At 36.3% G+C, this 26,022-nt stretch overlaps 1 protein-coding gene across 1 annotated transcript in view; it reads right to left on the minus strand.

The window, feature by feature from the left end:
- Nucleotides 1-26,022, minus strand: part of vps41 (VPS41 subunit of HOPS complex) — a 43,393-nt gene that overhangs the window by 10,372 nt on the left and 6,999 nt on the right. Inside the window, exons 3-17 of the mRNA XM_022667009.2 lie at nucleotides 24,704-24,811; nucleotides 20,332-20,409; nucleotides 19,138-19,212; nucleotides 14,852-14,914; nucleotides 10,992-11,057; nucleotides 6,081-6,200; nucleotides 5,614-5,760; nucleotides 4,873-4,939; nucleotides 4,644-4,741; nucleotides 4,223-4,352; nucleotides 3,566-3,681; nucleotides 3,365-3,421; nucleotides 3,136-3,197; nucleotides 2,967-3,048; nucleotides 2,290-2,382 (exon numbers count right to left, since the gene is read on the minus strand). Coding sequence (XP_022522730.2) covers nucleotides 2,290-2,382; nucleotides 2,967-3,048; nucleotides 3,136-3,197; nucleotides 3,365-3,421; nucleotides 3,566-3,681; nucleotides 4,223-4,352; nucleotides 4,644-4,741; nucleotides 4,873-4,939; nucleotides 5,614-5,760; nucleotides 6,081-6,200; nucleotides 10,992-11,057; nucleotides 14,852-14,914; nucleotides 19,138-19,212; nucleotides 20,332-20,409; nucleotides 24,704-24,811 — 1,362 coding nt within the window. The remainder of the gene's footprint in view (nucleotides 1-2,289; nucleotides 2,383-2,966; nucleotides 3,049-3,135; nucleotides 3,198-3,364; nucleotides 3,422-3,565; nucleotides 3,682-4,222; nucleotides 4,353-4,643; nucleotides 4,742-4,872; nucleotides 4,940-5,613; nucleotides 5,761-6,080; nucleotides 6,201-10,991; nucleotides 11,058-14,851; nucleotides 14,915-19,137; nucleotides 19,213-20,331; nucleotides 20,410-24,703; nucleotides 24,812-26,022) is intronic.

Genomic DNA, 26,022 nt, shown 5'->3' on the forward strand with positions numbered 1-26,022 from the left:
CAGCCTCAGCCCTTCTGAACCACAACCACTGACTAGATCTTTCAGCTACATCTGACAACTCCTTCACTACAGTCCTTAGCACACGACCTCTAATTCCGAATTCAGACAGCAGTCTTGTGGCAGACTTCGCAACAAAGCCTCTAGTACCTACCTCTACCGGTCTAATATACGCTTGCCACCCACGCTCTCTCACCTCAGCCACCAAGTCTGTATACTTCAGCCTTTTCCTTTCATAAGCTCCATCTACCTCGTCTTCAAACGGAACAGTCAGCTCTATAAAATACACTATCCGCTTACTTTCAGAGTACAACACTACATCCGGCCTCAAGGTTGTAACCAGAATGCACTGTGGGATCTGCAGTTTACTACCTACATCCACTAATAACTTCCAATCTCGTGCATTGGCCCACTTACCAGCAGTTTTCAAGCACTGTGCTGTTTCTCCACTATGCTGCCCCTCACGCACAAACGTGATTACCCTACTGCAACCTACCACGGGCATGTTATTAACTTCTAACCGTTTCTTATCAAGTGCACCTGCAAGAGATCTAAGTACCTGATTATGCCTCCATGTGTAGCGCCCCTGGGATAGACTCACCTTACATGCCGACAAAATGTGCTTCAGCGTGCCACTTCCTGCACATAGCTTACAACTTGGATCCTCACCCACCCACTGAGCAAGGTTTTGTGGCGTTGGCAGAACATCATATGTAGCTCCCAAAAGAAACTTTATACGGCCTGTATCCAATCCCCATAACTCTCGCCAGGTGATTCTCCGCTTCTCTACACTTTCCCATCTCATCCACTGCCCCTGTTTACTCTGCCCTGCTGCTTTTGCCCTCCTTGCTTCCTCCTCCTGCTCACGAATAAACCCTGTAACCATACGCCTTTTCTCAGGTGATGTGGCCTTGCCGAATGCTTTCCAAGAATCACCTAAACCTAATCCTGCCCTCCCATTTTGCACCTGCCCCACAACATCCCTGTGCTCCAGTGCCCTCCTTGCGGCTTGAGTAGCTTCTCGAGCAGTAGATGTATAATGATTTTTCAAAAGATCATTTAATCTGCTCTTTTAAAGATGTCTACAAACTGAAGGACACAGGAAGATTATTTCAAACACAAACGGGCGCATTCAAATAACTCAAAGACTCCGGTATGTTTTATAGATGGTTATTTTCAACATTACATTAATTCTAGATTATATATTAAAGGAACTTAACAGAAAATTTTTGGTTGGGTTTTTTTCCACTCCCAAAAGAAGAGCTCTAATTGATAAAGGAAAGAAGCAGGGATTGTGCTGGAGACAGTGTGGTATTCAGATGGTTTCATATCTTTTAGAAATTTCTAGAATAGGCTTCTTTTTTTGCAGGAGTAATAAAAATGCAAGTGGATTTGTTTGGGGTTGAGGTAGAATTTTTACAGTTAGATATTAACATGTGAAAGGTGCTGAAACTAGTAGGAAAACATGATTCATACTTTCTTAAAATATTGTTGTTGGCTAGAAACTAGAAAATGGATGCAGCAGGATCCATTTAAAAAATATGAACAGTGGATTGATGCTGTCTATGAAATCTATGCAATGGAAAGACATATTTATGCTGCAGTTAAGATTAGGAAATTTTATAAAATATTGGGATAAATGGATCTTAACCTTCCCTATTAGTGAAACTATTAGTACTGTGCAATAGGATGTAACTTCATATTTTAACTGTAAACTGTCCCTGTAAGAAAAGTAGTCCTCTTGGACCTACTAGACAGCCTTTGTTATTGTTTTTCCTTTTTTATTTTTAATATATTTTAAATATAATTATAATGTACATTTTATTTATCTGTACTATCCATTTGTATTCTTCTTCAATATTTACTTTTTTCTATCCTTCCCAGGGGGTAGTGTGAAAAGTAAAAAAAATATCCCAGGTCATGCTGTTTGCCATCAGCTGTCAGAGTCCTGGGAGAGCACAATTGGTCATACTCTCTCTGGGTGGGTAGATGGCGCTGTCTCTCAACATCATGCTGATCTGTCAGAGCTGAGTCACTGCGCTTTCCTTCGGGTGCCATTAGTACACGGTAATGCTACATCAGCAGCTCTTTGAAAAGAAGCGATAACTGACTTTACATGTATCAGAGGAGGCATGTACTAGCATTCACTCTCCTTGTATTGGAGCATCGCTAGTGATAGGGGGACTGCAGCTGAGTATGTGGGATAATCAACATAGGTAAATTGTGGATAAAAGCAGGATAAAAAGAAAAATATGAAGCAAAGTTTAAAAGAAGAAACATTCTTTTTGTCACCTCATAGTCAGTCATGAGGAATTCATGCAGGATCATCTCATAAATGGCAGGTCTGAGACGAAGGTCTCCTCTGGGTAAATACTGACTGATGGCCTGAAAGCAGAGAGAGATATAAGAGAGACTTTAGATGAACAACAACAATAACTTGATAAAATGATGGCACACAGCTCTAAACTCAAAACTAGTGAACTACAGGTGGGTGGGTGAGCCTCTAGGGGTCTGAATGCTGTCAGGTGCGATAGGTCAACCTGTTTTTATACAGTAAATTGTAGCATAATGAAAAAAACCTAGTTCTGATATAATAATCAGCACAAATCCCAATTATAATCTCTCTTTTTTGTAATTATTAAAAACATCTGTTACGTAAACATTTCATTACAGGCTGAATAAACCAGCAGACAATTCCAAAAATGTCTTAGGAAAAAGTGTAATATATTGGTCTACATTGACATTAGGATAGCAGGATATAAGTTAATCGTGTAGTGAGGTTGAACACTGTCCAGCGTGCTCATCGCAAGGTGATGAGTATTTGAATGAGGGTTAACAGCAAATAAAAAGAAGGATAGAACAGAACAGTTGGTGTTAATCATTGTGACCAGCAGTGTCTGGCTAGAATTGTCTACTGACATTCATACCAACCAGTCAAATAATGTACATAGTCCTTCAGGCTAACTTACCTTCAACTGTCCAATGGTTTTGAACCGGTACACCTCATTCTCCCAAAGATCCATATTCTTGCCCAGCACTTTTTGACACTTTCTGCAAATAAGACAAGAGAGATGTTGCAGTTTGCAGTTTTCCCTCACAACATTCAACCTTTAAATGGAATAAAAATTGTTCCAGTACCTGGCCGCTGTGTCATAATCTCCTTTCTCCACCAGGTGATTGATGTAGGCCATTCCAATTTTCTGCTCATTCAAAAAACATACAGTTAGAAGAATACAATGCTTTAAACAACTCATATGGGAGATTATGAAGATACTAAATCTTATATATATATAAAAATACTTAGAAATAATTTTTTTCAAAGTAAACCACTACTTATTGAGATTAGCTGAGATCCTGCATTCTGTACCTGAACATCATGTCTCTTGATGTTTTTGAAGCTGATTTCAGCTGCCATCAGTGCCTCCTGGAACAAATTCAAATTCACATTTGTTACAGTACAACAGTGTCGTAATAATCACCATCTAATAAACATCATCTTACTATTTCAAACAGTCTAAAATAATATATAATTACGAGATATACAAGGTCCAAAGCGCTTCACACAGACCTCATATTTCTTCTTGTCGAGCAGCCAGTCAATATGATCGTCTTGATCTCGTTCTTTAGCCACCACTATGTCTTTAGGGCTGATGATGTAGAACAGAGACTCTCCTTCAGAATGTTCTATTTACAAGAGGGAATCACACCAGTTTTAGTTCCACTGGGAAGATACAATTAAACTGAATTATTGAACAGTAAAGGAAATACAGTAGGAAGCTGTTATATCCTTCTATACATATATTTCTGTTGTTACCCAGTAGGGGAGAAAAAAAAAAACATTGATTTATCAAAGTAGCGTAATATTTAGTTTTACAATACTGTATCAATTTTCAAAAACACACTATTTTTTTATTTATTAGTTTACATGTATTGATTGGGGCTAACAGTGGTTATGCTTAAACCTGTCTAGTAAATAGTAGTGTTGTATTCTGCCCTCAGATCCCACTTTTCTGATTGCATGAAAAGAAAAAAAAATATTTTGAGAAATATAATAGTGTGTTTTACAAAATATATTTTTATTTTTGTTATCCTAAAATTTGTGTTAAACAATCAAAATCTTTGTTACAGAATCACAATATAATGTGATAAACTGAATCATAAACACTGTATCATAAGACATACTCTATCATATCACACACCAATACAGAATACACAGCCCTAATACCCAGTCTGTAGTCCCGGCACTCGTTCTCCTGAAAGTTGCGAACTGTCAGAGCATCTGAAGAAATCTCCTCACAGCTCTCTGGCAGTGGCTGAATAATGTCCAGCCGTGGTCGTGCCCTAAACTCCTCCTCCTGTGATACACAGAAACACTATACGTCCATGCTGGTCTACAATTTTTACACATTATATATATATAATATTTAAACCTTTTTTTATACCTCTCCATTTTTATTAAACCATTACGCCAGGTTTTATTATATGAAATGTATTTGTGTTAAAAAACAGTGTGATGAACATTGAAATCTACTGCATTTGCTGTCAATGTTGTGATACGTTTTTAGACTAAATGATTGTTTAAACAGTGTGATGTTAGGCTGTACAAAAATTTAAAGAAAAACTGAAACAAAGGGTGTAAAACCTACCATGTGGTCGGAATTCTCTTTAACGTAGTACAGAGTAACAAGCTGATCAGCTAGAGGAGCCAGTCCACTGATAAAGAACTCCGTCTCAAATGCTGACACTGAAAAAAGCCAGATGAAACATCACAGATCAGAAACTCAGCTTCAAAAAATTATGTTTTAAGCTATAACACTAAATGTTAATGTACAACATGGTAGTGTTCATTAGCATTAGCTAAGATAACAGTGATACCAATCTCGACGTAGCGGCTGGGTAAATCTCTCATCTCGGTAGGGTCACGCTCTTTCACAGAGCAAATCTGAAATACATGAAATAAATAATAAAATATTCGGCTATGCTGTGTTTGCTAGATGTTAGTTTTTGACAGATCATGTTAAATGAAGTCATGCTTAAAATATATAAACATGTAGCTTTTCTAAATGCCCAACCCACCCCACTGCCATCTTATTTAAACTCTTGCACCCTGCACTTTGGGACTCGAACTGTCCCATATTTATCCCATTATACAGCATTCTGCACCCTGCACTTCCCACACAACTCATTCTGTACCTGCATAATTACTCTGTCACCTACTGGACTATTTCCTCACTTCCACACACACACTCTAGATATCTGCACATCTAAATAGCATTGTATATTTATATATTACGTCATATTCTACGCATTTCCGTGCAATACCACTCGTCTGTATGTCTATAGTGCAAGTTATTTTGTATATTTTTTATACTGTAAAATTAATTGCATATTTCTATTTTATTTTATTAATCTGTTCTGTTGTAAATATTGTTCTCTGCACACTAGTGGGAAGTTTTTCACTCACATGTACACCTGTACTCTGTGACGTGACAATAAAGATCTTGAATCTTGAGCAATGTATTTAAATGGTTTAAGACTTTTTTTTATTTGTATAAATGCAATTCAATATATCAACAATCTTACACAATCTATCAACACACACACACACACACACACCTTCACTGAGGATCCCCAGCCAATGATGAGCGTAGTGTTATCTTTCCAGCAGAGGCTGCAGGGGTACATATCAGGCCTCAGACAGGTGTTGTCCCGTAACACGTTTGTAATGCGCTGCTTAGTGCTGATGTCATAGATCTTCACTCCCTGATTCACAAAACAGAATAACACAAACAGTACGACAGCATGTGATGGTCCAGATGTTTGCATAATCTCACAAGATTTCTTTCACTTTCTTTTTCAATACTATCTACATTCCTGAAGAACACCATGGCTGATATATTTTTAAGTTAAGGAATAGCACTCTCTAATGTACTGAAGATTGGAGACAACATAATGTTTTGTTACATGACATTTTTATGATAATATTATATTTATTGGACAGGTACAAAAATGGCACTTGGTCTATTAACAGCCATTCATAACATATTTCATAACAGAGTGTGCAAAATTATGTTCAGACGTACCACATTATTAGCCCAGGCGATGAGGTTGGCTCTCCATTTGATATTAGTGATGCTCCCCTCTCCTTCATGCAGAGTGGACGTCTTCCAGCGGTTCAGCCAATTTCTCTCATACAGCAACAACTGCAAACAACAGAAAACTTCAAATTAATATATGACAACAGATATTGTCATAGTGCAGGTTTACAGCTTTACAAGTGAGAGAGTCAATGGCAACAGGGTATCAGGGTAAACCCTGAAAAGAACCTAGGCTCAAAAAGGGAACCACCACTCCTCTGTTAGTCACTGAAGGTTTCAGTGAGTAATATTACCCAAAACTGTTACTGATATCATATCAATCAAATGGGAAATTTACAGGAGAAGTTTTCTCAATGTTCAGTGGAAATAAAAAAAAAGTAATTCAAGTAATTTTTGAGCATTTCTATTGGTCTATTCATTATAAACATTTAACTATAGTGTAAAGAATAACTGACTCAATTTTTGTAAAAATGTGAAAAACAATAAAAGTAGATACAAGTTTTTTTTATCAGAGAGCAATGATAAATTACAAAGCAAATATAATTGTTATGCTTGTTATGATTCCACCTTTCACAATAAAGATATTCTGGGGTGTCATGTTATTGTGATGTGTTAAATTGCTTTTTCAGTTATTACAATATATACTAAAGTAATTTAACTAGTAATAGTAATATAAGTTATAAAAAGCAACTAAAAACAAAAAGTAGGTAAAAAAAACACTGAGATTTAAATGGAGAAAATATTGGTACACAATTTAAAATCACTTCTGAAGATGGTTAAGTGTAAAATGTAAACCATATTCAAAGCTGTAACAACCATATGCTAGACACTAATGGCAAACCTGTAAACAACAATCATTCTCCTAAAAGGAACTTACCAATGTGAATTCTAAGTTATAATTATAAATCAAATCATCTAAATGAGGAAATATATTTTCACTGAGTTTTGATAACTTGCAAAATTTCTAAATGGTCATTACTACACAGTGCTCTGTTTGCCCCAGCAGAGGGCAGTAGAACATAAGGTACCATTAAGTAGCTTCCACTGTCGCTGTCGCTCTTTAATAGTGATCTTAAACCAGTTTGTAATTTTGCCTATAAGAAACAATAATCCTGAATGCTAATGTCAACCATGCTACACAAAGTTTTCTTTTAAATAAGAGCTTAATTACTAAAACTAAACTGAACTACAAAAGAAAGCATTTAAAGCAGGTGATCTTTACAAAAGCTACAGCTGTTCATGGAGCAAATATCTCAGCTTGCTTACTCTGATCCAGCTGATCTCATCAACTTAAAGGAATATTCTGTCTAAAGGAGTACACACTAAAGGAGTACCCTTGCTTTAACAGCACAGCCTGCATACTGTAGCTGTCTGATACGAACACTTTACAGGTGAAGAAAAAATCCTTTATACTTATCCTTGTAACCTGTTATAATAATTAAGAAATACAGAAATGTATAAATACATACATGCATATATATATATATATATATATATATATATATATATATATATATATATATATATATATATATATATATATATATATAGTATTTTAAGCTATAAGCTTTTAGTCATTTTAAGTTTAGTCCTGGACATCGCAGCATTCTAAATGGAGATTCTCCATTGAAGGAAAAAAATGCCTAGGACTAGGCCAAATGCCTGTCTGGGAAACTGCTTAAGGTTAGTTACATTTTGGACTTTGGAGTCTCCAGAAGGACACCTGGAGAAAATGCCTGTTCACACTCTACTCCAGGTTGAACAACATTAAATCAAGTTTTGCTTGGTGAATGTAGACCCTAGGTGACAATTGTCAACAGAAGAAAGTGTTGAACAAGACCTCTGTTTTGCAGTCACTAAAATGTAGATTGAATGAAGATAAAATGTAACATATTGTGATCATTGCAGACTTACTAAAATGATCCTTTAAGTATATTTGTTAAAAAATGTAAAGACTTCTCAGCAACAGAACTTCATTAAACTGCCTCTAGTTTATGTATAGCTTGAGCACAAAACCTCAAGATTTGTGAGTATACTTTTAAGCGGAAGACAGACAAAAGTTTTTATTCCAAGTCATTTTGGATTCTGTTCATCATACAGTTTTGAAACGAGATAAAGAACATCACTAGGGCTGCAATGATTAGTAAATATAATCCACAATGACTATTATAAAAAAATTATGATACATTTCAGTGTTGACTAATTGCTAATTTGTAAGTTGCACCATGCTACACAAAGTGCTGGGGACAGAAACACAATGGAAGAGGGGTAATGGATTTACTGTGTCTCCAAAAGTGCCAAACATAACAGATTACACATTTATTAACTAAATATAAGAACTTCACACATTTAATCACATCTTCAGACATTTAAAGAGCATTTAAACCAATGTTCACCTGTTTCTTTCATTTTAAAAGAGAAACATTTGTTGACCTATCAATAATAATAATAAAAAATAAAAATAAAAAATCACTATCAAAATAACTATTAGTACCATCCCTAAACATCTGCCAGATTAATTATCCTGTCAAAAACTGAAAAACAGCAGAGACACAACGTTTTAATATTTAGCTTCATAGTGATGATGAGACCAGTGCCATAACCCTGCTGTGATTAGCTACACTAACTGTATAATGAAACTTTTATACAAGCATTTTAGCTCACTAGGAAAGGTTTTAACTCAAAATAACAAGAACATGTCTGTAACACTCACACTTTATCAATGCAAAGAAAAAATAAGTGAAAATGGTTGTTGGTGGAACAGTAGTGGACACACCGCAGTCACCTTTCCCAGCCAAATTATTAAAAAAAGAAGAAAAAAAGAAAGAAGTAAAAAGTGGTTTCACACAAACCGTCTGACCTGACCTGACTGGATCCAGAGAGATAGAAAGAAAGGACTGTTCGATGTGGCTCCGATTCTGCACTTTTGGCTACGTTAACAGATCACGGCTCAGCAATAGGATATGACACTCCAGGAGCGGAGCAGACAGAATTGAATTGCCTTTGACAAGATGTGTCTTCAGTGGAAGCCGTATTGATTTTCATGGCAAGGCTGCATTATGGGGATCTTAAGCCAGGGAAACAGGAGGAAATCAGCGGAGGGGGAAGCCAAAGGCAGCGGACACACTCCAACTCCGGTTAGGACGGGACAAAACCGCAGGAAGACCAGCGTTTAATTACTACTTATATTGTGGAATGTGACCATTACATGCAGCTAGGACTGGCAGAAACATATCACTACACTTGAACACACTTTTTAAAAATATTTTATTATATTATATATTTTTGAGGATTTATAAGCTGGCAGACACGAAAAAAATTATATACCAATCGTTTACATATTTTACACAATAGACTTACAATATAATTTTTTACAGTACTACACTTACATATACTACATATACAAATACATATTTGTGCAGGTGTTGCTGCTGAGTAAAATCCAGTGTCCTTAATCTTAACAATCTTGTTAATAAGAGTGCTCAAATGTCTTTGCATGTCTAAACTTTTGCATGGTGCCCCTTTCCTGTATATACAGCTCTGGAAAACAAATAAGAGACCACTTAAAAATTATGAGTTTCTTTGATTTGACCAAATTGAAAACCTCTGGAATATAATCAAGAGGAAGATGAATGATCACAAGCCATCAAACCAAACTGAACTGCTTGAATTTTTGCACCAGAAGTGGCATAAAGTTATCCAAAAGCAGTGTGTAAGACTGGTGGAGGAGAACCTGTCAAGATGGATGAAAAATGGAATAAAAAAGGCCTATTCCACCAAATACTGATTTCTGAACTCTTAAATCTTTGTAAATATGAACTTGTTTTCTTTGCATTATTTGAGGTCTGAAAGCTCTGCATCTTTTTTGTTATTTCAGCCATTTCTCATTTTCTGCAAACAAATGCTCTAAATGACAGTGTTTTTATGTAGGATTTGGGAGAAATGTTGTTTACTCAAGCATGTAATTATAAATAGCAAAATCATAGAAACTGATTCAGAACTAAAGTGGTCTCTTATTTTTTTATTAAATATTTTTTAATTTTTTTTAAGTATATCGCAAGCAGTGGTATCTAAAAGTGGCTAGTGCTAAAAAGGAACACCCAATTTATTTGCTATGTTTTTTATTGTTTTTATTTATTAACTATTCAAATTGGAATAGAAGCACATCACCTGTTCATCACTATGCATATTCTCTGGATTTATGTATTTGAATGAAACACTGAAAAAGCTGTCCATTCAGAGAAGATCTTTCTGTTATAAGGCCTGTTCTGGAAGCCGCAGGCTGCAAAGATATGATCCTTGCTTTCCTCCCCGGGTATCAAGGCATCCTCTGAAAAATGAGCGTGTATTTGTTTAGTACGCGTGTTCTACATGTTGCAGACACTGTGGCACTCTGGGTAATGACTGCTATTTGTTGTGTGGTGGGGAGACAACACCTCTCATGGTGAACAACACTTTGAGAAAATGGACCTCTTTCTCGCTCGCTGCCTCTCTCTTTCTCTTTGACCCTGATACAAGGCCAAGACTGAAAGTGTGTTTTAGCCCCAACAGCCAGAGCTACAGGAGCTGCAGAGTTCAGTGCTAAGAAGCGCAAAGAGCCACCTCCCCCTTTCAAGCGCTTCAGATGAAGTGCCGCTGCTAAAAACTCAGAGTCGGAGTCAGAGAGGGTGGTGTCCTGAAAAAAGGCGAAAAGGTACATTTGAAGCACTGAAGGTAAAAGAAAATTTGGCTCCAGTGAAAGAACAAGCATTTGTTTGAGCATCTGAAGTCATAAAAATGACCTGCTCAAATCCACCACGAATTATAGGGAGGTCAGTGCACCAAATGAATAGTGTTCACAGTTTTGGCAGTCTGCAGCTTTTATTTCTCTCATACACAAACTGCCATGACTCTCACCTTGTTTCCTCCGGTTATGAACTGCTTGTTGTTTGACTTGCTGAACTGAGGGTGCAATGCCACCACCTGGAGGGACAAAAGATGTACATGAAAGATCACAATCAGTTGCATTCTGTTAAAAAAGTGAACTTCCACAGAGTTAATAACAGCAAACTAGGTCAAACTGAACAAGTACATGCAGAAAGAACTGTATAGCAAAAGAAATATCCCATACCACCTCAAAATATAAGGTAAATGTAAATAAAAGGCTAACTCTAATATGAGATGAACTCTATTTACCTACAGATAAACTGTTCTCAAACCTCAGGACCCCTCTAACACAACTGATGTTGTTGCTATGAAGTTGCAAAGTGGTTGCTAGATGTTTGCTACTGAACTTGGTTGGTGTCCAAAGTGTTTTTTTTATGGTGTTGCTACGTGATTGCTAAATAGACGCTACAGTGTGGAAAGGTCATTGCTATGGCATTTCAGGTGTTTGCACCTGTGCCTGTACTTTGTGGTATCTAGGGTGTTGCAATGTGGTTGCTGTGATTTTACTGAAGGTATCCTGTGGAATATGGAACCAAAGAGTTAGCATTGGATAGTGCAAATCATTACATTACATTACATTACATTACATTTGGCAGACACTTTTGTCCAAAGCGACTTACAATAGTGAAGTACAAAAGTAATAGAAGGTAAAAACTAGGGCTGGCCCGAATAGCGTTTTTTGAGCTCCGGATATTCGGCACTGATTCGAAGCGAATATTCGAATATTCGTTTTTAAAAAAAGAGGTAAAAAAAATAAATAAAAAAAAGCAAATCACGGCCCCTTTAATCCACTGAAAAATGTTCAATTTGCTCTGACCGACGAGACATATTCACCCCGGATTTTTGGTGTTTTTATCCCCCATATTTTTGTGGTTTCACCCCATATTTTTTCTGTGTTTTTAGCCCAGATTTCTTTGTGTTTTCATCCCGGAATTTCTGCTGCCCCACACCGCGCTTATCCGCTGCGTAAGCAGGCTAGGAGGCTGCTGCACGGTTTCTCCGCTGCGCAAGCCAGCCCAGTAAATTGCTGTTTGTGTTTTCACACTTAGGCTATTTGCTTAAAAAAACAAACAAAAAAACGTTTGTTCAGGAAGTATTTTATATTCTTAAACATTGTTAATTATATTAGAGGACAGTCATTGTAAACTGTACTTGGTCTATTTCGGTTTAAGCATTGTGCAGGGCATATTACTGATTTTGTATTTTTGCACTTGGGCTATAAGCTCAATATTAAATATTTTGTTTGTTTAGAAATTATTTTATATTTTTAAACCATGTTAAATTATATTAGAGTAGAGGAAAGTCATTGTTAATGACGTTATTGTACTTGGTCTATTTCGGTTTAAGCATTGTGCAGGGCATAGCCGTATTACTGATTTTGTATTTTTGCACTTGGGCTATAAGCTCAATATTAAATATTTCGTTTGCTTAGAAATTATTTTATATTTTTAAACCATTTTAAATTATATTAGATAAGAGGAAATTCGTTCAGACATCATTTTTGTAGGCCAGGCTTTTGTAACCGATTTAGCCCCTACTGTTGCCACATTACCCCTTACGTTTTATTATATAAATCAGTTTCGAAGAGCCTGCATTTTTTTTTTATCATGTATAATAGAGGTCTGCGCCAGACTGATTTTTAAACCCACTCTTCCACGCTCCCGCGTTTCTGTCTCGTTACCGCTCCGCAAAAAAATTGCTTCTTTTAATCCCGCGCCCGCCCGCCACATACACATTTCTGCCGCTCCCGCCCCACGTTCCTAATATAAATTAAATAAACTACATTTAATGCTTCAAATTATATAATAATATATAATATTATATATAATAATTATAAATATATTTATTAAAACAGCAGCGCTGAATAGTGCGGTCCCGTTCCTTACCCCAGTCCAAACACCATCGGTGTGTGCGTGTGTGTGTCGGTCCATCCTGCGCGTTGAGAGTTTTCTTTAGGTTTTTTTTTTTTTACAATTATTACAGTTTTCTTAACTATTTATTAATTTGCTCCCGCATCGTCTGGATTAAACTCCCGCTCCAGCCAATAACAGTTCAGTTCTGTCCCGCGCGCAAGATATTCTGACGGGACCCGCGAAAACAGAAGTGGTTAGAGTGAGGTGGAACTCTGGAAAGGAGAAAAAAAACGAATATCCGAATACCAAAATTAAAAACCGAATACCTACTCAACGAACGAATATCCGAATACCCGAATATTCGGGTCCAGCCCTAGTAAAAACATCTTTAGATTGGGCCTAAAGGAGGTCAAAGGGAATAATAGGATAGAGGAGTGAAGGAGAGGAAGAAGGAAATGAGGTTAAAAGTAGTTAGTGTGTTAGAGGAGTTAGGAGAGTAATGCTCTTTGAAGAGCTCTGTCTTCAGGAGTTTCTTAAAGATAGTGAGAGATTCTCCTGATCTGGTAGTGGAAAGTAGTTAGTTAGAGGTGTTAGGAGAGTAAGTGCTCTTTGAAGAGCTCTGTCTTCAGGAGTTTATTAAAGATAGTGAGAGATTCTCCTGATCTGGTAGTGGAAGGTAGTTTGTTCCACCATTGGGGAACTCTGTAGGAGAACAGTCTGGATTGCTTTGTGTGAATATTTGGCAAAGCGAGGCGTCGTTCATTGGAGGAGCGCAGCGGCCGGGAGGTAGCGTAAGCCTTCAGGAGTGAGTGCAGGTAAAGTAAAATCATGCTTGCTCATGCATATAGTAAAGTAAGTTGGGGTCTACATGGATCACATGAGCCTTGGGTAAGCGTGACTGCTACTGGTTCACAGGTTGTCCTTTCTATGCACTACTCCATACTGGGAACACTACAAAATATTTGCCATATATTTTAAAGATGCATCTCAAAGAGGTTCAGATCCTTTAACACGACCATTTTACAGAACTGAACTCATTGCCTTCAACAACTATCTGTTCATTTGCTGCTTAATACTGCATATCCAACTTTTAATAGATGCCACTATCAAGGAAGATAATCAATGTTTTTTTTTACCTCACCTGTCAGTGGTACTAATATTATGATTGACTGGTGTATATTCATTTTATTTCAAAACTACGGCAAATGATGAAACACAAATACACACTGAAAGTTAAAATGTCAAATTCTTCCACATTTTATTGTTTTGCTCATCCAATAAATTGTCATACATGTATTGTTCTGGTATATTTGTTACAAGTGGAGATGTATATTGGCAAGATACTATCAAGTACAATTCAACATGTCATAATGTATTGTGATACTGTATGCAAGGTACTCCATTGCAATAAATTAAGTCCAATTTTAGGAAAACTTTCATAGTACAAAAAAAACATCCATCATATTTATAAAGTCTGAGTAAAAAAAATAATTAATCACTGTCTAACACCAATCTATACATTTAAACTAATGATTAAAAATCAATCCTGTGCAAAGCAATCCTATGTGAAGATGTTTTCTTACATACATACATCCAAGCAAACTAGCAATGGATCAATTAATTCCACCTTAAAAATACAGCAATTGAACCCATTTGCAAAACTTGAATGATTTTAGAGACTCTAAAGGAATCTAAGCATCTGGCTTCATTTTGCCATGAACCACAGCTTGCTTTTTCTCTATACAGTGTTTAACTCAATAGAATCTATCTTTCTCCTCCTTGAGCAATATCAGAGCGTCATCCAAGCTAAGGAGGCCCAGGAGAAATCAATTAAAACTTGCAGGGGGGTAGCAAAATCATTTTTGGGAGAAACAATAGCACTTGTTCCAGCAGGAAGTCAAATTCAAAGGGCAATCGGCCATCAAGATCCAGCAAGTTGGCAGAGGAACAATGAGCAAGTTAACAGCAATAACTTACTTTGATGGGACAGTCAAAGCTCTCGTGGAAGCCCTCCCGGGTGTAGAGGCCAAACACCTGCACCTGAGAGGCAAGGGATAAGAAGAGGGCGTTAAGGAGAAAAAAGAAACCAGACAATAAGAGAACAATAATTAGACGAAACAAGCAAAAAAAGTAAAATGTTAAAACGACAGCAGAGCCGAGATCTGTTCTGCTTTTTCTTTCGGGGGCGACCTGGGCCAGACATCACAAAAACATCACAGATTTCGCTGGGCTAGTTAACCATCCACTAGGCTCCCAATTAGTGGACAGGTCAACTCCCTCTGCCCTGCCAAGCCTTCGTAGAGCAGTCTTAATCTCCGGCTCTGCTGCAGTCCCCGACGGCTACGGGCAAGCCTTAACATAGCAATGCACCTACACCTACCTACCTGCCTGCCTGTCCGAGAAAGAGAGGAAAAAACAACACCAAATGTGAGATTTCAAAAGAAAAGTTGAGTGAGAAGAAAAACTCTTTCATGCCAGGAGGGCCTGTGGACCTCTGTGCCATACTGGATTTGTTGTATTATTCTGAAATGCTGTCTGTCAAACTGTGTTCTTGTCAACTGTCTCCAAACTATTATGAAGATAATGGGGCATTATAAACGGTAAGTTTGGGTTGTAATCTCTGCATTACAGATAAAACTGAATATGAATACAGTATTTGGAAGAGATAATACACTGATAATACAGTGTTTGGAACAAAACCCTTTCTAACATTTTTTAAGTTCTTATTAACTACATAATGTGGTTTAAATGCACTGATCGGCAAAATATAATACAAAATTATATACAAACGGGCCTGAATAAACAAACTAATCCACAACAAAATGTTTTTACTAATATATTAACTGACTAAAAGACATTTTCAGTTTTACATTTGCTTTTCCAAACCTCTCCCCGTCACTATGGAGCAGAACTATGGAGCTACTTTTCCATATGGCTCATGCACACCAATCACTGAGCAGAAGCTCTCTGATAAGATTGTCATACATACAGATGCTCTTTGGGTCACTGTTCTGATCGAAATATGGACCAGTTACTTTTATCAAGCACTAATCTGGAACAGATACAGATTGTAAGTTTGTATTAGTTTGTATTACACCTCAGGTCTATACAATTTACATAGGCCAATTTTTGAATTTGTATGCTAATAATTCCTAGGTATTATTACATACCCCTTTTCAATTTTTAATGAATGTTGTTACAAGCTACCACTTAACAGGAGTCAAAGTTCTGGTGACATTACTTCTCAGACAAATATTTTACTATGTAAGGCTTCTTTTACAAATGGTTACTAAGGTTTATCATACTGTTTCGCACTGGAGAGAACCCAACAGACTGGTTATGGTTTCTTTTTCCATTTACTGGGTTGCTAATTTTGTATTAATTATGTGACAGCTTCTGTCATTTGATTTGTTTTGGAATATATAAAGACTCCAGATTTTGTGGTACAAGGTAATGTAAACATGGAGCTAATCAGTGGATTACTATGCCGTTAAGCCCTCTCATTGAAAGGTGCTGTAGCATCAAGTACAGTTAACTATTTATGCTGAGAAAAGTGGGCTCAGCTTTAACATGCTGAACGGTGCCAGTGTGGAAAAGCCACCAGAAAAGTTACTCTTCATTAGGGGTGGGCGATATGGCCTTAAAATAATATCACGATATTTCATGATATAATGCACTCCATATATCTCCATATATCCAGGATTAATGTAAAATAAATGATACTGGACAGATGTAATCTGTCTCTAGTAGATATTTAATAGGAAATGAGAACAGTGTGAATTTTTCATTTGCTTAAAACAGCCACAGAAGTAGTACCCTGATGTGATAATTAGGGGTGAGTGTTATGGCACGATATTTCAGGGTACACTACTGTTCACGATATTAAAAAATGTTGACAATATTATCGCGTACGATACGATATGGCACACCCCTACTCTTCATACTGCAGCTATTTGGCTGTGCAGTGAAAAAAGGCATTAGTAATAGTCTGAGCTACACTTCAATAAACTTGACAAAACTGGAACAAATACATAAAAATTAAGATGTATCTGATTAAATAAAGCAAACAAAATCTGCCAACTGACTAAGCAAAACTTACTTTGTAAGGTTTCTTAAAATAAGTAATCACAAAGTCTAAAAATGAGGAAGTAAGATTTAAATCAAGCAAAAACATTTTTTTTTTCCATTTTGCTTCAATGTGGACATGTTACTTGGAATGGTGAACATTCCAAGTAACACTGATTAAAATCATTATTCCTAAAATAAGCAAACTAATCATACACTTACAATGCTTAGTAAGGCGAAAATGTTTAACAGAGAAAAAAAATAAGATCTATTGGACTGAAATTAGATATTTTATTGCTAAGAAATTTACATTTATTTGCAGTGTACCCAGGATTATTCACTATTTTGTGATTTTTTTAAGTTTAGACATTACAGCTGTGATATAGCTCAGTAGTTTTTTTTTTTGTTGTTAATGGCTAACATAACTAAATACAGTAAAAAAAAAAAACAAAAAAAAAAACAAACACTCACAAGCATGTTTCTTTTTTATATTCAGCCTTCACTACAATACAAAACTTATATTGGAAAATGTAATTCCAGTTTGGCCCTACTTTAAAAAAGTTCCTCACCTGTTGACACAGAATAGGGTTTCACTTAACGTCTGAGAAAGTGCAAAGCTAAACCAATTCGAGGAGATGTATGAAATAAATAAATAAATAAACAAACAACTTGCTGTAAGACGTGGTTCTAGGGCCGTTTCCTCTTAAAAGCGTATCATGTCTGACATATCTCGGTTATCAGAGCGGAGGCTAAGCGGAACTGGTATTAGCACCTCTGGGAGCGAACAATGCCTGCCGCATCGATTTTAATTGGCAGAGTCACCGCACACGCGACAAAGATCTCGTTTGGCTGCGAAAGCGCCGGGCGCAGGGGCCTATCTGTTCTTAGATCAGTCTGAGAAAGCCACCCGCCGTGGTGCTGATTAGCCTGAGCAGCCCCGTTAAACGCTCGGGGTCCAGATCGCTGGGCAGATAAGGAGGGACAGCGAGTGAAAGAAACCACGGATGGGTGCATGAGGAGAGGGATTTTTGTATTTTTAATGTTGTTAACGTGTGAGAAAACATGCTTCTGTATTCTTCATAGGTTCCTGTGCCAAGGATTATTAGAGTCGATTGCTACTGGTGTCTGTCAAGAAGAAAGAAATATATAATTATTTAGCCTCAAAAGCAGCAGTTATTACTAATAATATCAAGAACTTCTTGTAAACTGACATTAAACTTCACTAAATGTTTAATGGAAAAATTACATTTTAGCAAAAGTGTAGATTCTAAACTTTCAGTTATTTCAGTTTTGTATTTTACTGTAGAAGATGATATATGAATTGGCTTTTGGTGGGTTTTAAATGTTTGTAACTTATAGAGATCTTGAAATAAATGGGGAAGAAATGCACAAAAATAATTCACTCGCTTGCACAGTTTTACCTTGTGTTGCTTTTATATATGAAATCATAGTCAGTATACTTTGGCTTTTTTACAAGAATTTATATATATATATATATAAACATAATAATAATAATTATATACATCCCCTGACTTTTAATAACTCTCTAATAACCTTTTTGTAGGAGCTGTGTGGAGTGTTTCTTTTTGCCTTCATAGTGTATTTGCCACCAAGGGTACTTATTATTAATGTTATTGGACTTTCTAAACAGGATTTATTTATACTACAATCCCTTGAGACACATTTACTGCACTTAGCTGATCTCAATTTTACTAACTGTGAGACTACTAGCACAGTGTTTGTAGAAATTAACACAATAAAGATGTTTTTTTTTATTTTTGTTTAAAAAAAGGGCAAATTATACTGACCATGATTCTATTCAACACAATAAAAAGGGTAAAACATCAAAGAGGCAAATACTTTGTCAATTATGTCAATTATTGTATAACAGTAATAAACAGTATAGAACATCAACTTATGGAATCTAGTAACTGATACTTTCCTACACTCCCAAGGCTGTTTTAAATAAGTAAAGGGACTTTATAACCAGTCGTCATTAGCAGACCCTGCTAGTTTTGGTCATTCAGTCCTTGTACTGCTGTCACAAGAAGCCACACATCACAATACTACACCACTCTGACTCATGACTACTGCCCAGCCACCAAAGTGTCCAGTCTGGACAACATGTTCCTCCTTAATCAAACACCCCCTCTAGCAGTGGAGAGTCACCCCCTCTTACAGCAGAGAAGAGGACCTACCTTTCCATCCTCTGAGCAGATCCCTACATGCTCCCCACTCTCGTCCAAACTGATCTGATTTATCTTCACTGAACTCTGTAACAGACAGATGGGTGGATAGAAAGATTATCAGATGCATAGGCAGATTTATATACACAGAAATAGAAAGAAAGATATATATTTGTAACCAGCATGCATGTTTGTGATCACCGTCTATAGGTATTTACAGAATTACACTCAATGTTTTAGGTAACTGTGCACCAAGAAGTAGGACAAATCATATACTGAAATTGCATATTACTATCTAGTTACTTGCCTTGAGATATGATGTCCCTTTTGTAAAACAAGACAATATTGATTGGATATTAACGTTATTACAATTTGCAGTCATTTTAGAATTATCTATATATTTTGTGTTCATATAATTATTTGCACTCTTTTAATTATTTGTAATAAAACAAAAACAAATGAGAAGGAACAGGAATAGAATATTTGAATAACTTCATACAGTACATTACATTACATTACATTTATCTGCCACCCAACTGGACTTTGATTACTCTAAACTTTAACCTCTTTAGCTGTATTCCAATTTGTTTGCTTAACAGTGCATAGTATTCATGATCATAATATTTTTCTTTTTATTAAATAATGCATAATTTCTATTAGTAAATTTAGAAATTTGCTTGCCGATTTCCTTCTTTTAAATATATTGTTTTATTCATGTTTGAATCATTTTTATTCATGCTTTATTTTTATTTTATTTTTATTTCTATTTTATTTGACTTCTCTTTGTATTTTCTAGTTTGTAAAGCACTCTGAATGACTACTGTGTATGCAAGGTGCTATATAAATAAACTTGCCTTGCCTTGCAAAAAAGATTATATTAGAGCAATGTGGGCATAAGGCATTCTGTTATTTTAATATGACCTATTCAAATATTTTATATAATTATATTAATTATGTTTATCCTCATAACTCCTATAAGTCCTCATAACTCCTATTAATAATAAAATAATTATCCTATTAATAATAAATAATACTCAACTGTGAAATAGTTCAAATTAGTTTACATTTTTTGGCCCATGTTATATGTTTATCACAAAAGGCTAAACTGTGAAAATGATTAATATTTTAAAATCTGCTTCAGACAAATATTTTATGTGCTGTACAGGATGGAGCATGATCACATCCTTAATTACTTTAATTACTTACAATTTCGTACTTCTGGGTGACGTTTCCTTGAACGTCCAGAAGAAACACCTTCCCGAAGTGAGTGCCCAGAGCCAGGAACTGGAAGCCACAGAATACATGGATTAGTTCGATACAGAACACACAGAAAAGCACTGTGCACTTGGCATGAGTTTGAACTTTAAACTGCTACACTGGGGTATTAATGCACGTTACCAGGCATGGTTGAGGGAAGTGTGTGTGGTGTGGCTGTGTGTGCGTGTGTGTGTGTGTGGCTCCAGCTTGTCCCCTCAGGGGCAAAAAAGTGTGAAATTGCTGGAGGACAGAAAAGCCTATTTATCAGAGCGCCCCAGTGTGAAATGGCATTTTTTCGACATATCAAAACACCTCAACATAATATATGCACGGATCACACGCTCTAACCTCCTCAGCAACTGTCAGACACTCAGCCCAGGAAGACTCTGGCTAATGCATAAAACACACACAATTAGGAAAAAAAATATTGATTAATTTTCATAACTTATTTCATTATCTCACTTACTTCCTACCAGAAATGCCTAGAACACAATATAATATATACTATATATAACATAACTCCAACCATATGCACTATTACTAACCACCCATTATATTAATGATCATTTTAATTAGCGATGTATCAATCCATGTATCAATGCAAGTCCATGTCAGGATTATTACCTTATATTTTATAACATATATGATACTTAAAGTAAAATCCTGTTCTCAAATATAGTTTCTAAATGTTCTGTCTTTTTAACTCTCTTTACTGAAAAATCTGTTTGCGCTTTGTGTAATGGCACATCAATTTTCACTTTATTGTCTTAATGAGCACAATGGCTTTGTTTTCCTTATTATTTAATTAATTTAGTGAAGTATTTATTTATTTATATTTTTTTTCAGGCCAGGTTGTAGATCATTATAGTGCCACACTAAAGCAGCTATATGAATACAATGAAATATAGATCACAGAATGATTATGTCAAATCTCAAAACTCTGTTAAAACTGCAACTTGTTTAGCAAAAAGAAATATTGTAGCTTTTATTTTTGTTTATAGTCTACAGAACAATCATTCTGTGAGTACATATGCATTTTATATAGGGTTAATGTTTTCTGTACTGTACTGTAAGTTTCACCTGAAAAGCAGTACACCAGTACTGGCACAATCCTATTACCTGCTCTGTTGTTGATTTATTAACTTGCAGCAATTCATTTCTGACCAGAATACTGTGATATCATCATATTCTGAAAATACTGTGATCAGTATCAACCAGCTTTACAGCAAAGGTTGCTAAACAGAATGCTACATTGTAGCAAATTACAGTGACATTATTTCATGCACAATTAAAGACAGAACAACACCACCTATCTTCCTGTACACCCTGTTTGTGCAAAAATAAACTTAAATATTGTCACAATTATTTCTGTGACGATAAAAAATGCCCAAAAAGTTATCAAGACAAGCCTAAATACAGAGGCCACACAGGTTTACCATTCAGCCTCTTCTGACTTATAAATCTATTGGCATATATAAAGTATAGATATGTGTAATTGTATGTAGATATGTGTAGCTAATGTGTACAATATTAACATTGCTTAAATCCTCTAATTATTTATTATCTCTCCTACTACTTCTTTGGCTCCATGTTAATAATCACTTTTTTGTCTGGTATTGTATTATAAATACTACATTTTAAATTCAATTAACTTTTAAATTGGCCAAATTATTATGAATTATATTTGTACTCTTTATGTTAGACAAGAAGGCTTTTAAAATTAGGTAGAAGGAGACAAAATATGCATAAATATATATATATATATATATATATATATATATATATATATATATATATATATATATATATATATATATATATATATTTGACCCACACTGTGGACAATGAGGCCAGGCAGGCCACCAGCTGCTCTGTACAGAGTCTGTCACTGCAGGCCACAGCAGGCCACAGCAGGCCTGAGCAGCAACAGGGCGGGCGCAGGAAAATGTGTTAAAACACAGCAGCTCCTCTGCACTCCAGCTAATGCCTGTCCACACACCCACCTACACACACACACACACAAGCCCCTCGCACAGCGCACAGAGCGGTCCCATGCTTCAGTGCAGTCTATAATGAAATGCTTATATTTACAGGCACAGTGGAGCATGTCCGACAGAGCCCCCAGCAATCTCCCCAAATAAAATCAGCCAAAATAAATAAATAAAAGAGGTGGGCTGCGGCAGCCGCAGCGCCTCTTAAAGGGATTTATCGAAATAGAATTGCTCAAATGAAATTCTGATTCGGGGCACTTAAAATATGAGGCTACATTAGGCTTGCTGGAGTGTGTGTCTGTGTGCGGTGTGTGTGTGTGTGTGTGAGAGGAAACAGTAGTGCCAGGTGGCAGAAGGTACACAGGAAAGCACATATATATAAGAGAATAAAAAAGGAGCAATAGGCAAGAAGAAAAAAAAGAATGTCAATAGAAATTCAGCCTCGTGACTCTTCTTCCTTTGGTGGTGTTACCTTGTTTTTGTTTTTTTGGTGAGATGGAAGACAAGAAAGGAAGTGGTGGGATCCCCAGGGAAAAAGAGGAAGGGAGAGAGAGGGGAAAAAAAGAATAAAAATCAATAGCGGTTAATAAAACATCAGGTGAGGAGACATAACTAGGTATGACTATTCCTCCAGAGCGGACGTGCATGAGTGAACCGGCTGCCATCATGATTTGACCGGGCCGGGCAGACCGCTCCGCCAATGGGAAAAAAAATATCCAGAACCCGAAAAGAGAAGAGCAGAGGGAGGGAAAACGTCCAACTCTGAGGGGAGAGGAAGTGTAAAAGGAAATGAAAGAAAGGTGGTGGCCACTGGCTGGTGCAAACGTTTCTACAGTCTTTCATATTACACATACTACCCAAAAATAAAAAAATATATATATATTTTTTGTCCAATAAAGGAACATGCTAACGATGATTATTTACATATCTCCCTTTTTAAAAGTTCTTAAAATATCTTTAAGGAAAATGGTAATTTATGGATCAAAAATGTATTTTATTAAAAAAAAAATTATTTTACACCTGGATTGTATCCTGATAAGATTTTAAACAAATGCATTTACACTTGATAGTCAAGTGAGTCCGTTTAGTCAGACTGAATTCTGATGTATGCGGGGTGGAATATGCAATTTTGGCCATTACACAGCAATTATTATTGGCATTTCAGTTGTACTAAGAGGAGTTTAGGAAGCTTAGGAATGCATCAAGGAGAGACTAATGACTTTGCACTGCTCTAACACGTGGCTCAAATGCATCTCAGGCCACCTTCTGAAGAGGTTTGAGTGATTAGATTTGTTTCTGTTTTAAATACGTCCTAGGAGTGGTTACCGTATTATTATTATTATATATTTTTTTATGTGGCCGGGACTAATTGGGATATAACCCTGATATTCATGACACAATTAGTGATTAGGAATAAATGGGGTACTTTTATCACCTTCATATTTAAGTGTGTGTAAGTTTCAAAGATTCAGTTTTATATTAACTGTTCTAACACAAAGAGTACAAAATCACATTTACATAATACAGGAAATGGTTCTCTGATTTGTAACAGTAGTGTAACTCTTTTGGTAATATAGAACTGTTTTCTTTCATCTTTAAGAGATTTATATGATTTTTTTTTACCAATGACAAATAGGGAAAAATGTCTCATGCTCCCTGAATCACTCTTTCACAATTCCAGCCCCATGAATCCTGGCATTATCATCTTGGAATATGGCCATATCATCAGAGAAGAAAAAATCCATTGATGGAATAACCTGGTCTATATTCAGTATATTCAGGTAGTCAGCTGACCTCATTCTTTCAGCACATACTGTTGCTGAACCTAGACCTGACCAACTGCAGCAACTTCAGATCATTTGCTTAGTTAAATCCAGGTGGTGACTATTTTTTTTCCAGGCAGTGTTTTTTTCCACACGTAGGAGAGTGGTTTTTAACCTGTGGGACATATTATAAGGATTTCATTATTTTTGTGTGTTTTGCAAAGTAATATCTGTACATTTGTAAACTATACAAAATCACTTTATTTAAGTCAATCTTTTTATTCATCTGGCATAGTAGAGTCACAGGCCAAACAAATGCTTCAGAGTGAAGCATTATTACCTTACAGAGTGACTTTTATGTAATATGGATAAATGGATAACAGTCTTTTATGCTGAAAGATCTGAAATTCAAGCTACACTAATTTTTTCCTTTTTTTTAGTTTTTAATTGGTTTCCAATAAAAGTAGACAATGACCAAATACTTTGAGAAGGACATAATACAGGTGAAGTGTTCAGTTTCTGTTGTTCTGTTCTAAACAAGGTAGCTGTCACAGCACCCTCTAGTACCTTGTCATGTACAGTCATGCAGCTAGCCGCATCCGTCTGCAGGATCTCCGTCACCCCATTGGCCAGCCGCTCGTACTTCAATTTAGGCTCCTCCTCACTGTCCTCTTCCTGTGGGGGGAACAGACAGATTCACATTAATTTACAGTTAGTTTGGTTTTAAAACCTCACATCACTCTTACACTTGATTGCTTGGCTTTCTTTTATCACGCAGTGAAACTTCTGCTTTTTATAAGGCTGGAGATGGAGCAGGTGAAAGTGTAACTGAATATAATATGATTTGTGGGCAAGATTCTGAGCACCTGCACCAAAGCTGTCCTCAGGCTGCCAATTCTCTGTCTTTAATCAGAACTTCATCCCGTCGCAGAGGCTCCGTGCTGTCAGAATGCCCTCACGCCATTTCTCCTCAGCAAATCCTCTCAAGAATCTCAACAATGAACAATAAACCATTCAGCTCCATCTTCACTACTTCGGTGGTACAACAGTGATGATCATGCCAACGCCAGTCAAGTTCAAGTTAGAGGAACGGTTCGGTAAAAATTAACCCAATTTACACAAATACAGTCTATTAGCGCAGGGTTGTTTGATGTACACTGTTTTAAGTATTTAGATTTGCTCTGGCATTATGAGGCTAACGTAGCTAATAACTATAATAGCACTGTGCTATCAACTTTAAACACATGCCTCAAAATTAAAATATATGACTGAGCTAGGAAATGGCCAAACTGGAAAAAAATAACCCTGCAGAGTCAGATACCACATTAACCACATCAGCAAGTCGATTTGAATTTACTTAACAAGATAAATTAGTTCACCTGTGTTACTCCAAACAGGACAAACAGTAAAGTGAACTGATGCCTAAACAATTGTGACTAAGCACTAGATCTGTTACAGTGTTACATGCCATCAGGGCAGAATAAAGTAATCATTTTGAAAATTAGAGATGTTCCGAATGCAATGTTTTGACTCAAGAGCTTTGCCAGTATTCAGCCTACTATACGTTATCCTTTTGCTGAAGTGTCATTCACTGCTGTAAGTGAGAAAAATGTCAAGTGCTCCCAATAACAGAATAACCCAAAATTAAAAACTAAATAATTCTGCAGACAATAATCATACAACTAAGTTTCCATTATCATCCATAGTTCAGGTCATATTTATTACGTTTTATGTATTACTAATCTGCCACCTCTGTAATGACCTATGCATAGCCTGGTTTGTGCTCTGTAAGTCTTTGGCTCATGTTAGAGCGAGACGTGAAAGCAGAGGGCGATTTTTCGTATTTCCAAAGCTGTTTTCTCTCTTCATTGCCCAACAAGCTCGCA

This window comes from Astyanax mexicanus, chromosome 1, assembly GCF_023375975.1.
Source record: "Astyanax mexicanus isolate ESR-SI-001 chromosome 1, AstMex3_surface, whole genome shotgun sequence".
Taxonomy (NCBI): domain Eukaryota; kingdom Metazoa; phylum Chordata; class Actinopteri; order Characiformes; family Acestrorhamphidae; genus Astyanax; species Astyanax mexicanus.